Here is a 12,530-nt window from a genome sequence, read left to right as displayed (position 1 = left end):
TATTCAGGTATGACGAAAGAGGACAAGCACAGGTTCAAAACAAGCTACAGGTATCCCTCCTTGCCAAGGTTTTCAGGCATCGGCATGGCAATCCTGTCCGGGCCTACAGCTTTACATAGATGGTTTGGCAAGTTTTATGGCTTCTTCAACCTCTTTGACGGTGATTCTGCAAAAACTATCAGGATGAGGAGGAATCCTACTTAAGATCAGAAGTAAGTAAAATTACCGCGGATGAATGTGATCGCATCAGTACTCAAGGAATACAATTTAAGTATTGTTTTGCTTTTTTTAACCCATAATCTTGGATCTCAACTTTCGATTCATGGACGTGCCATATTTTCCCAAGAGGCGGTTGAATCTAAGTTAACGGTATGAGCCTTATCTTTAGATTGCTGCACGTGTTGTGCATTTTACGGACTCCTTGCCGCTGTGAGTCTGGCAATGACAGCAAATGTTTGTTATGTGGGGTACCACTTGACGCGTTGTATCAGAGACCTTTTAAGAACTACCACATCCGGTCGTAGTTTTGCCCTAACCCCAAGAAACATCCGGTAATTTTTTGTGGTTTGGGGGGGAGCCCACGCCAGTTAAATTAATTCTGATAGGCGACCGCCGTGGTGTGGTCGTAGTGTGTTCCGCCTAACACACCGAAGACCCTGGGCAGAGAAACAAAAAATTTGGAAACAAGTATTTTCTAATTAGAATAAAGTTTTTCTTAGCGGGGTTGTCCTCGGCAGTGATTTGGCAAACTCTCCGAGTGAATTTCTGACATGGAAAACTCGTCTGCCCTGCAGATGCCGCTCGGAGTCGGCTTAAAACATTTGGGCCCGTTAACGATAAAGACACTCCCCAAAGTCCTGGGGGAGTGATCGATGTTGATGGTCCTTTGCCGGATGCAGATACGGTACGTTCCGGTAACAAGTACCATTAGGATACTAGCGCGGTCACCTCGGGAACGATTTATATGACCACAATAAACAGGCGGTAGGCCATACCGCCCCACCCCCTAGTTCCATGAAGAACTTGGGGCCGCCACAGCCTCGTATGTTAGTGAAATAGGATTCGCCGCTCGAAGGTGAGGTTGACAAAGTGCAAAAGTGCTTCGCCCCATTCAATAGGTGCCACCACTCACAAATTGTCATCAGAGTATTACAAAGGAAGTCCAAGAAAACTAGCTGTTTCAACAGGGGTGCACCATATGGAGGTTGCTGTAGGAGGCGTAGGTTCCACATTACCACATTGTTATAGAAACTAATTCGTCCTTCCCCTTCTTGCCAGTGATCCCTTCTTGAGAGCTAATGGCCTGTTATGCTGCAAAATGTGTCTTCATTAAATTTTTAATAGGTTGAACTGGCCGATCCATAGACTGAATGAGTTCATAGTGTTAAATTTAATCAGTTTTTGTAAACTGAGTGACAACCTGAAAATATGCTTATTTTTTCACAGCAAATATGTATGTTACAGTTTTGGTAGTATATTAAGTATGCTTGTAGAGAAAATATGAGGATACAAAGGAAATGGTAAGACAATGGTTTAATTGGCCGGTCAATAAAGACTGAATGCGTTAATAGTGTGGGTAAGATAATAGTTGATGAAAAAATTTTCAATATTTCAGAACACATTACAATGCATGTTAGTGATGGTACCAAATACTATAATAATGTCGAGGAAAATATTGTATTTTAAAATTAAATTCGTTAAATTTCATGAATATACATCACATACCAATATAAAATATTAATTATGGGAACAATTAGCAAAGTGTTTGTCCAGTCAACATCATCATACTTCATCTAGCATTAATACCATGTAGCTCATCCTCATGATTCATAGGTACCTACTCACAAATAATATAATTAAATTGATTTTTTTTAACCTAACGTTAATCTACAACTAATCTTCTACATGTGCTGTAGTTGCTCCCGGAGAGCATTGGTTTCATGGTAAATTGGAGTTTATGCTGAGTCAACGCGGAAAGCCACTGCTTGTGCACGATGGCCATACTTTTGGCATACAATATGTGCGTAAGGATAAAAAATATTGGCAATGCAATCTATCACGTAAATTTAATTGTAAAGCGCGTGTCACCACCACCGATACTGGCGAGATAATTGTAACAAATAATGAACATTGTCATACCGAAATACGCCAACATTTACGAAAAGATTATCAAAGAAATAAAGTAATGATGAACGCGTTATTAAACTTGAGCACGAATATTAGGCGTCAACACAATAATAATGCCAATACCACTGGTAATTTGAATAATTTAAGTAATTTTTCGGCATTAGGTACGCATAGTAGTAATTTTATGAATGCTGCTGCTGCTGCAGGTATTGGCACATGTAGTGGCTTAGAAAGTTTTCACACAGATAATGTAGGAGACTTACAACATCCACAACAGCACCAGCAGCAGCAGCATACTGAAGGTGTCGTTGACTTTACAAAAGAGAGGCGCGCTGATTCGCCAACAATACATACGCTTCCAATAGCTAGTAATAACAACCTAGCGAAAGTTGAGGATAATGTTGACACGTCCAAACCTTTAGATTGCGGTGTGCAACCAAATGATTTGGTAGATGCCAGACAAAATGAATTCCAAAGAGTTGAAGTAAATAGACATGCAGACAGTTATAATAATGGCGCAGATTGGAAGTGCAAACACGAAAACGCGGATCTGTGAAAATGGAAGTAGTTAGAAACTATTATACATTTTTTTAATCAAAAACGCTTACACTAAAGCATACAAAATACTCGTACATAAGGTACAAGCCAAATCCAAAGAATTTTATATCTACAAACACTTATACCGAAAACTACATACATGAAATATCATTATCATAAGAATTAACTTTACAAGTCCTTTTTTTAAGACTAAATTTTTTTTAATCAAATAAATACAATTGGGGGAATTTATTAGTTTTTATTTCGTATTTTCGTTTTTCGGAACAAAACGTTTTGTGGTGCAGTAAGTATTCACATTTTATTACATAAATTATATATTAATGACACGACTTAACTTCTGTATACGATTCAGCAATAGGTCACCCTGTTTAATAGTAGCTTGATACTGCCAATTTTTGTTATCCGGGCGATTTGTTTCCACAATACCACCAACACGATCTACTTTAGCATGCAAACGTCCAGCAGCTATGAAACGTGACAATTCTTGATCAATATAATCGACATTAACACCAAATGCTTCTGCCATATATTGCAAAGTCAACGAACGATAGGATTCAAGTAGTTGCGTATAAGCAAGTATACGCATTTCGCGTACATAAAAACGATAATGAGGATATGCCAAATAGTCGGCACGCAAAATTAATTCCACTTCAGCTAAATGTTTAAAAAATTCAGCATAGTGGCAATTGTACAGAGCGAATAAATAACGTTTCACATCTGGTAAACCATGCAGCACCTCCTGTATTTCGGCGCCTTTAACAACTTTATCGCGTAATTCATTGCGCGGTAGTGCAATCATTGCTACGTAAACAGTGTAACGTACAAATGTTGCATAATCCATTAGCTCATAGGAGGTGAATGTGCTCACAGTATCCAAAAAGAAGTTTGCAGCTGCTTTGAAATCACGTATTGCTACCGAATAAATACCTTGATATACCTTCAAACGATTACGTCGATCCCAGTCGCCACCCTCCTCAATTAAATATTTTGCTTTATCAATGTTACGTGTAATTAAATCATGATCTAAGTAGAAGAGACCAAGACGTATTAAATGAAAAATTATATCTAAACGATGGCCAAGTGATACGGTTTTTTCATATGTTTTACGGAAGGCCGTCTCAGCGGCAGCCTTGTCTCCAATGCGACACAAGTATTCAGACTTCTTCAAATTTGCTTCACGCACTTCCATTTCACCCAAATTTTTTTCCGCATCGTCGATCGCTTCATCTAATTTGGTTATCTCTTTTTGGTTTTCTTCACGCATACGTGCCAGCAAATCTTTATCAACTGGCCAAGTCAACTCCGTACATAGGAACTCGTAAAATGGTGCCATGTTGTCAGCCCGTATGGCATCGAGTATTTTTGTTTTTAGTGCAGCATCTTTTTTATGTTCGGGAAGTGATAGCAGAAATTTATACTGCGCTAATTCCAACTTAGGATTCTTCTCCAGGCCCTCTTCCTCCAAGTTTTCCACAGGCATTTTTAACAATGATTTTTAATTCAAAATTACAACCAAGCTCAACAAAAGTGATTGCTACTTTTTTTGGTCATTCAAGCCGCAAAGTCATGTACGAACAGAAGCTGGTTGCGATTTGAAGAAAAATGACGTTTTGAGTGACAGGTAGAGATGAAACATTCAACAGCTGTTTCAAAACTCGTGCCTTCAGCGAACACAATTTTTGTTCATACGTTGTAAACATGTTTCCGTCAGTTGAGTGATTCCAATTTTCTCCTGAACGGCGAGTTGTGCAATCTGCCAAATTAAATAACCATGCTTAAACTTAAATACAAAATTAAACTTCCCTAAGGACGAATTAATGGTGACTTATAACCATAAAGCCATAACCAGATAAAACAGCTGATCGAACCTACCTTATAGAAATCAATGTAATCGCGATTAATGCTGCCATAACATAACGCTAACTCGATTACAGGTAGGTTCGATCAGCTGTTTTATCTGGTTTTGGTTATAAGTCACCATTAATTGGCCCTTAAAAGCCAAATTAAACATCCTTAACCCTAACGCCATAGTCGTAACCATACCCATATCCATAACCATCTCAATGTGATCAATTATTGGTGCCTTAACCTAAAAAACGTGAAAATTTCATAAAAATTATGAAAATGCAAAAAATTACAAACAGATTCCACAAAAAATAAGTATCTTCGTCATAACGTATCCAAAACACTGAAGAAAATCTAAAAAAAGATTAAATTCACCAACTCCAATATTTTTAGGTTATGGATATGGCGAGAAATCAAAAACCAATTGATTGGCTATGGCGTTAGCGTTATGGTATGGCACCATTAATCGATTACATTGATTTCCATAAGGTGGGTTCGATCAGCTGTTTTATCTGGTTATGGTTATAAGTCACCATTAATTGGCCCTTAAACAAAGAGGATAAATAAATAAGGGCAACCAGTCTGCTACGAGTGGCGAGTAACTCGCTGGAAATCAAAAAAATTGATGTCTAATGTTAGAGACATGTTTAATTGTATCGCATTTATCCATACCGTGTAGGCACCTTATGCATATGTGATTTTTAAAAATAGAATTAATTAAATACAGTCGGAAAAATAAATATAAATACCACACGAAATGTATAGAAGACATTTATGCACATCTCGCCCAAAAACAAACCTGCGTTTACCCTAACCAAAAACATTACGCAAAGTAACGAGTGACGCCTCTTATTATATTTATCTTCTTTGGTAATAGATTTTGAGTTGTCGAGTGGTAAATTGTGTGTTAGTGCTGTGTGACGTAATCTAAAATGCCTCTATACCAGAGCTGTAAAAGTGTGCAATCATTTGAAATTTTAAATCATTGATTTAAGAATGCTGTTTCTTCATTCTTTCATTCCTTGTTAAGGAATGTGGCTTAAAAGTCAACCCATTCTTCATTCAGTAGTGGGAAAAAAAGAATGCACTCTTGAACTCTTCGAAGAAAGAATGAAGTAATTGAATGAAACACAAACATTTTTCAACACAGAGGGCCGATTTCACCAACTCGACTAAGGCTAAAACTTAGTTGTGACTTAAGTTAGTCCTGATTTGCGGCTTAGTTTTTTTTCGGTTTCACCAACTTAGTTACTTAACGAAATTGACATACAACAACCCTATCAGCTGTTTTATACATAGTAGTATTTTTTGCTACTCTTTAATTTCACGCAACCCAATCCATTTGAAGTATTGTCAGTTACGGCTGTCAGTTGCGTATTGGCAACTTTTAATAAAATTATAATAAAAATAATAACATTTCATATGCGGGTGTAAGCGGTTTTGGTAGTTATTTAATGTATGAGAGTGGTACAAGTGGTTGCTACCTGCAAGCTTTCTGAATTCAATTGGCGCTAACACTGAGGCGACACTTGTGCACATGCATCCAGGTAATGTGCCACAGAAGCAAGCAATGAAAGAGTAACTAACACGTATCTCGGTAAATTTATATTCGGTGCTGCGAGAATACTATCAAAAGAAGGATCAACAGGTACCCGAGGCCGCAACTGAGCCAAGTACATCCATTGAAGAAAGAGAGCCAAGCAGTAAAAAGCAGAAACTAAGCGAAGATGATGCGGGTAAGTAACATTGAATAAACGATTAGACAAGCTTGATCTGTATAAAAATATTGCCAAAAACACTTGGAGAATTCTCCAAAGCCTTTCTGGTCTTGTTTACAGAACGACCTAAATTTGTATGCTCAAAAACCTCGGACAGGTTTTCGCCATTACAGCACAATAAAGCCTTGCTAGCTGTAATAACTTGACTCTCTTTTTTCTGCAGCAACTTCGGGCGCAACATCAAGCACTGTTACAACAACAGCAGCGTCCCCTAATAGCGACAGCACCGGCGATTATAGCGAAACAAATAACCCATCTGCAACAGTTCCAGCAGCACCGGCGCAGAAATGGCAGATAGAAAACCGGCGTGCATGTGAGTTAATGCGCGTCACTTTTGATGCACTTGTCATAGCAGCAAAGGAACACCCAAGTAACATCGTGCAAGCTTTATTACACTTTGTAAAACCTTCACGCCCAATAGTGTTGTACAGTCTTAGCAAGGAATTGTTAATGGACTTGTATGTAGAGCTGAAAACCAACTGTAATGTCACACATTTGCATTTTACTTGAAATTGGTTACGTTACTATCAAATATTGCCCAATCGCACACATCCTGAAGTAAATATGAATGGTAATAGTGGTTACCTCTTGACTGGTTATAACATAGGCTAACATTCTTAGTTTATTTATAATGTGTAAACAATTATATTGAAATTAATAATATATCGGACGAATATATACCACGGTTTTAAGTTGACTTTTGCTGTAATTCTTTTTAAATTGGTTTTACTTCCTTTAATTGGAAATAAAATCCACATTCACACCGTTTGGGTGCACCCTTTTCCAGCCACATCCAATTAACATAGCGATTACCCTTACCTAAAAAGAATGGTTGCAAAAAACTAAATACAAAGCATAGTTGGTTGCTCTTTAGGGCCAGGCCCACGCTTTATGATTGTATCGAGTAGCAAGGGATTTGAGGATTTTATTACGGCTCTGGATTTTCGGAACAATGTCGGCTGCGTGCTCACCAAAATGTAGATCCTGATCAAACGTCACACCCAAGATTTTGGGGTGTAGGACAGTCGGTAGCGTAGTGCCATCGGCGTGGATGTTCAAAATGGTCGACATTTGGGAAGTCCATGTTGTAAATAAGGTCGCGGAAGATTTAGTCGGGATCAGGGAGGTAGCCGTTTATTCTGTTGCAGAGCTCATCGATCTGTGGGCCTGGGTCTGTGGCCATTATTGTGTAGTCATCGGCGTATGAAAGGATAGTGACTCCTTCTGGTGGTGAAGGTAGCTTAGATTTGTAGAAATTAAACAAAAGAGGGGATAGAACACCACCCTGTGGCACCCCTTGTTTAATTCTTCTTGGTTTTGATGTTTCGTTTCTAAATTGCACCGATGCCTGCCGACCACCCAGATAATTTGCGGTCCACCTGGTCCGCCGGGAAGTGGGGCTGGATTTCGGGAATTCTCCCGGCGGGAATGAAACGTGCCGAGGCGGATTCAATGACCTTACGGAAGGCACGCTCCCCTTGGCGGGCATCAGTCGGGATAGGGAGGGCAGCAAACCGGTTGTCTGTAAAGCATTTATATTCTTCCCATTTTTCCTTTTTTGAAGTTTATGAAAGTGCGTTTTTCAGTGACGATGAAGTCAGCGGTACGCTCGAGCGAAATAAGTATGGGCAGGTGGTCGGATGCGAATGTTACCATCGGCTGCCAGTTGACGCAGTTTACGAGTTCTGCGCTCACGATTGAGATATCTGGCGAGCTGTGACAGCTTCCTACCATACGTGTGGGGGCGTCTCCGTTTATTGTGCAGAACGTCGTTTCTTCTATTTGATCAGTTGACCGGGGTCAGGAGGCGGACCCGGATTGGATTCGATACCTTCCCAGAGCAAGAGAATATGGAGCAGTCCCGCTGCAAGGAGCTGCTGGGAGGATGCAAATTTGTGGGAGGGACGCAGCAAATTAAATGGGGTTACACTGAAATGACAGTCCTTCGTCAGAAAAATCCCGAATCGCTCCGGTACATAGAACCGACTGCCTTGGGAAGCAGTCACTAAATATAATCAACATAAATTACAGTGTTTATAAAGTATTAAATTATTATTATTATTTGTGAATTTATTTGGTTACTTTTTTCTTAATAAAAATATATTTGCGTTTATTTAAAAGTAATAAGTTTATACAGGAGCTTTCTCAACCAATGACCGCATTAGCAGCGTTTTGATGTACCTTTTTGCAGCCACTTCCATTGCACATAAGTTTGATCTTCTTCGCCTGGAAATAATATAAAATAAATGTTTAGTATGTTAAAAAAATAGTTTTTGTTCGCTGGTGCTATTTATTCTTCACTCACAGATGCAACATTTTAGTGAGCACGCAGCCGCAATTGTCCCGAAAATCCAGAGCCGTAATAAAAATCCTCAAATCCCTTGCTGGCAGTAGCTGGGGAAAAGATAAAGAAAAGCTCATTACTACATACAAAGCAATTGGCCAGCAGTTTACGTGCTACGCGTCACCCATATGGTCGGCAAGCCTAAAAATGACTCCACTGGAAGAAGCTACAGGCCTGCCAAAATACTTTTCTCAGAATCGCCACGGGCTGCCTTCTTTTGTCCCCAGAACACCATCTACATAATGAGGCGAGAATATTCCTCATCAGGGAGAGAAATGAGATGCTAACCAAACAGTTCCTGTTGAATACCCAGAAACCTGAGCATCCCAACAGACATCTGATTGATGAGCCAACACCGCCTAGGGGCTTAAGGAGTCATCTCCGTAAGCATTTTGAGGAAATACGGCACCTGAGAACTCAGCCGTATGAATGAGGGTTATTAAAAGCGTTGGTTCCAAGAGGGGAGAAGAAGACGGGGCGGTTGCTGATGCTCGGCATTGCTACCAACTCAACTACGGAGATTGTAGTCATGAGTGGAAGCGGCCGTATGAGCTGGTGGCGCCGTGGGGCGTGGCTTGTTGAGCAACAGAACTGCTGAAAGGTAGTGAGGGGTGCTGAGGCGTATACTACGGGGCGCCCTTAGGGTTCGATACCTTCCCGGAGCAGGAGTATGGCGCAGTCCCGCTTCAGGTAACAGTCTAGTTGAGGGGTCGACCGCTAATACGCGTCCAAAAATATCGAGAGGTGTCAAACGACGCGTCTTGACATCAGTATTAATAATCCGAAGGCCGAAAGTAAGAATTTTAACTCGTTCGAAAGATATTAACGAAAAACAGAAATATTTCCCGCGGGTCCCTCCGAAACCAGGGGTGGGATCCATCGTATTTTTGCGCAGAACACCTCTCTGTATTGGCGGCCTTCGGCCGCGCTTATAAAAAATTACCCTGGGTTGGTCCAACACTGGTTTGTAGACCAAAACTATATCCGCGCAAAACACTTATGTTCACAACTTTTTTTTGTGGGTACACAACGTTACAACAACCACATGAAAATCGCCCACTTCAACTGCAAATATCTCAGAACTGAGATACAATTTTTATTTTCCGCCCTCGGATTATTATTTTCGAGATTATTCGCATCTTTTGATACCTCTCTCGATATTTTTGGTAGCGTATTAGCAGTCGACCCCTCAACTAAACTTTTACCCCGCTGCAAGGATCTGCTGGGAGGACGCAACAAATTAAATGGGATTAGACTGAAATGAAGCCGGACAGCACCGGCTGCCTTGGGAAGCGTTTATAAATAAATATAGATATTGTTTTCCAATTGCTATTCACGCATATTCACCTGGGGAATTGATTTTAACATGGGTGCAGTCCATTGCCCCAATTACACGCGGAAAATTTGCCCTTTCTTTAAAAGCAGCCTGTGTTTCCAAGCGCTCCTGTTTCGTTTGAGGAAATTTCACAAAATCTGGTTGCAAGGATACTAGATGGTAGTAAACTAGCGTAATTGCACGTGAGGCACTTGCTTTTGAAACTCCGGAAAGGGCTGCCACAATTTGCTAAAAAGATCCTGGAGCATAGAACCGGAGTGCGATGAAAAATATTTGGTGTGGCTGCATTGCGTTGTTGCTGTAAACGGAGAAGTAATTTAGGGCAACATTTATAAAATATGATGTAAACTTACCGAGCTTCAAGATAAATTTTGTCTTTCATTAAAGAAAAAACCAACCAAGCAGCACCTTTGCACATAAGAAATCGTTCGCGAAAGTCACCATCGTTATAATAATGAAACAAGTCAGGACGCTCTTTAATTTTTCTTTTTCGTCGAAGCACGATTACCTGCAGAGCTTCAAAATCGCAATCACTTTCACCAGAAGCTCGAAGATCCATTAATTTTTTTACAAATTTTCCACCGAGAATACAAATAAGCCTCTTCAGTGAAATTACAGATGTCAACAATAGCGGGGTTGCTGTATTTGCATAATTAAATAAGTATAAATAGTGCCATTTAATTCAACTCAAAATTTGTACTACAGCAACACTGTTGAAAGTCGAGAATAAGCCAGCTAACAGGTAGGCTAATTTGCGACTTAGCTAAGCTTTGGTGGTGAAACAGAAAAATTAAAAAATATGACTTAACTAAGTTAAGTCGAGTTGGTGAAACCGGGCCAGAATAAGCATTCAAATGAATGCAGCCTTTGCTGAGAGTGCACATACTTTTCTAGTACCAATCAATTATGAAAAATGTCGTACAAGCACAAAACCCGCTCAAATATCACATGGTTGCATTTAATTAAAGCCACTTCAAAATATCAACACAAAAATTTAGTTATCGACAGTGATGACCAGTTTTTTCGTTATTTAAATGGTAATAAAGCACAAAGAAGTTAGTTGAAAAAGCATTTTTATTAAAATTGTTCTAAAAATTTAATAATAAAAAAAGCAAATGACAAACATTTCAACATCCCTGTTCCGAAAATTGTCATCGTTCTAAATAAGTGTTGCCAATGTGGCATATAATAGGCTTGCAGGAAAAAGTGCTAACCCTTCAAAAAACGCGAGTACTCTATAAATAGTGTAAGGAATACTCCTTTGGGAGTATAGGACTGCTCCAAATCTAATCTGTATTCATACAAAAAATGTGCTCCAATTAAAATTGCGATGTCCTAGGAGAGGAGTAGGTGATCCCACTCTCGATTTGTTTGTGAGTATTCCATAGAGTACATACGTGAGAGTACATTCCAAAGTACTTTCACTGTAGTACTCCAAGGAGCACCCACAGAGGATCATATGCCAAAGTACTAAAGAGGAATTGTGTTGTCGGAAAGAATTATCGGAGTGATTTAATTTAAAATGAAAGTAAATGAAGAGCGGCAATACAACTTTTATATTTTATACTACGAATATTCTTATGTTATTTAGCATTTGCGTGAATAAAGAAACTAATATTTATCTATACTATAGTATGTATACATAAAACCAGTGCGCGGTTGCATTTTATCAGAGTTGCCATAGTAAAATTTTATTATCAGTTATTTGTATGCAATATTTTACTTTTGGCAACTCTGTTCGATCGTCAACGTGTCCTGATCACGGTCGTTAAAAAACGATCAATGACCGGCTGATGGTAGTCCGCAAACGCATTGCAAAGGAGTATTGTTAGAGTACTCCAACATGAAGAAAATGGAACACGTAATCCAACAATTTTTGCAGGGAATCTACATTTGAACTTCCTCAGTTGGTGTTTCAACAATTGAAGAAAAGGCAATTCATTATAAAAAGTCTTAGTACAAGTTCCTTCATGTATTCTTCTTAGCGGTATATGGTCAATAGTAATATCCGATTTTTCTCTATGTATTTAAAACTTGTAAAATATAAAATTGGCTCCAAAGTGCCACTGGTTTTTGGGACAGAATGATACCAACTTCAGATGAAAGATTCAGGTTAACCCCTTTTCTGGTCAACGCGTGCCTTACATGTGGATCACAACAAAAATTATCTTTTTAAAAGCTAAATAGAAACATCTATTGGCACAGAAATTTCCTGGGATTTCCGTTGATAATTCCCTCAGTGGACGTGTCGACTGTGCATGACGAAGTACTGGTTCGTAAATAGAGAAACCAAGAACCTATTTAAAAGTTTTCAAGTTTGAAAACTGGAAAAAAATTTTAATGGAAAATTGTTCATTTATTACATTTCTTGTGAGATTCTTGGCGGGTCGGATTAAAACGATTACATCGGTATGGGAAATTGCGACAGCGAATCAGCGGAAGTTAATTTTGAAGAGTTCTTCGAAAATGTCGTGGATTCTGTGTTTGAAGAGAGCCGTGATATGGTACATGAAGCGAACGATGAAAACAATACAACAACTGA

General features: G+C 39.2%; 1 protein-coding gene and 1 long non-coding RNA gene across 2 annotated transcripts; one reads left to right on the top strand and one right to left on the bottom strand.

Annotated features, from left to right (window-relative positions):
• Positions 1-2,903: 2,903 nt before the first annotated feature.
• Positions 2,904-4,280, bottom strand: Rpn7 (regulatory particle non-ATPase 7). The gene has a single exon (XM_067762422.1). The coding sequence runs from the start codon at positions 4,163-4,165 to the stop codon at positions 2,996-2,998; it is 1,170 nt and encodes a 389-aa protein (XP_067618523.1). The 5' UTR covers positions 4,166-4,280; the 3' UTR covers positions 2,904-2,995.
• Positions 4,281-5,689: 1,409 nt separating this feature from the next.
• LOC137244552 (uncharacterized) lies at positions 5,690-7,005 on the top strand. Its single transcript, XR_010951096.1, has 2 exons — positions 5,690-6,266; positions 6,472-7,005. It is a non-coding gene; the product is annotated as an uncharacterized lncRNA (long non-coding RNA).
• The last annotated feature ends 5,525 nt before the right edge of the window (positions 7,006-12,530 follow it).

The sequence above is a fragment of the Eurosta solidaginis genome, chromosome 1, assembly GCF_040869045.1.
Source record: "Eurosta solidaginis isolate ZX-2024a chromosome 1, ASM4086904v1, whole genome shotgun sequence".
NCBI classification, from domain to species: Eukaryota; Metazoa; Arthropoda; class Insecta; order Diptera; family Tephritidae; genus Eurosta; species Eurosta solidaginis.
Note: the sequence above shows the minus strand (reverse complement) of the source record. Positions and strands in the feature narration are given on the sequence as shown.

What these genes read in the sequence shown, in the direction of transcription:
- Rpn7 (XM_067762422.1), bottom strand. Translation starts at nt 4,165, where the DNA reads ATGCCTGTGGAAAACTTGGAGGAAGAGGGCCTGGAGAAGAATCCTAAG.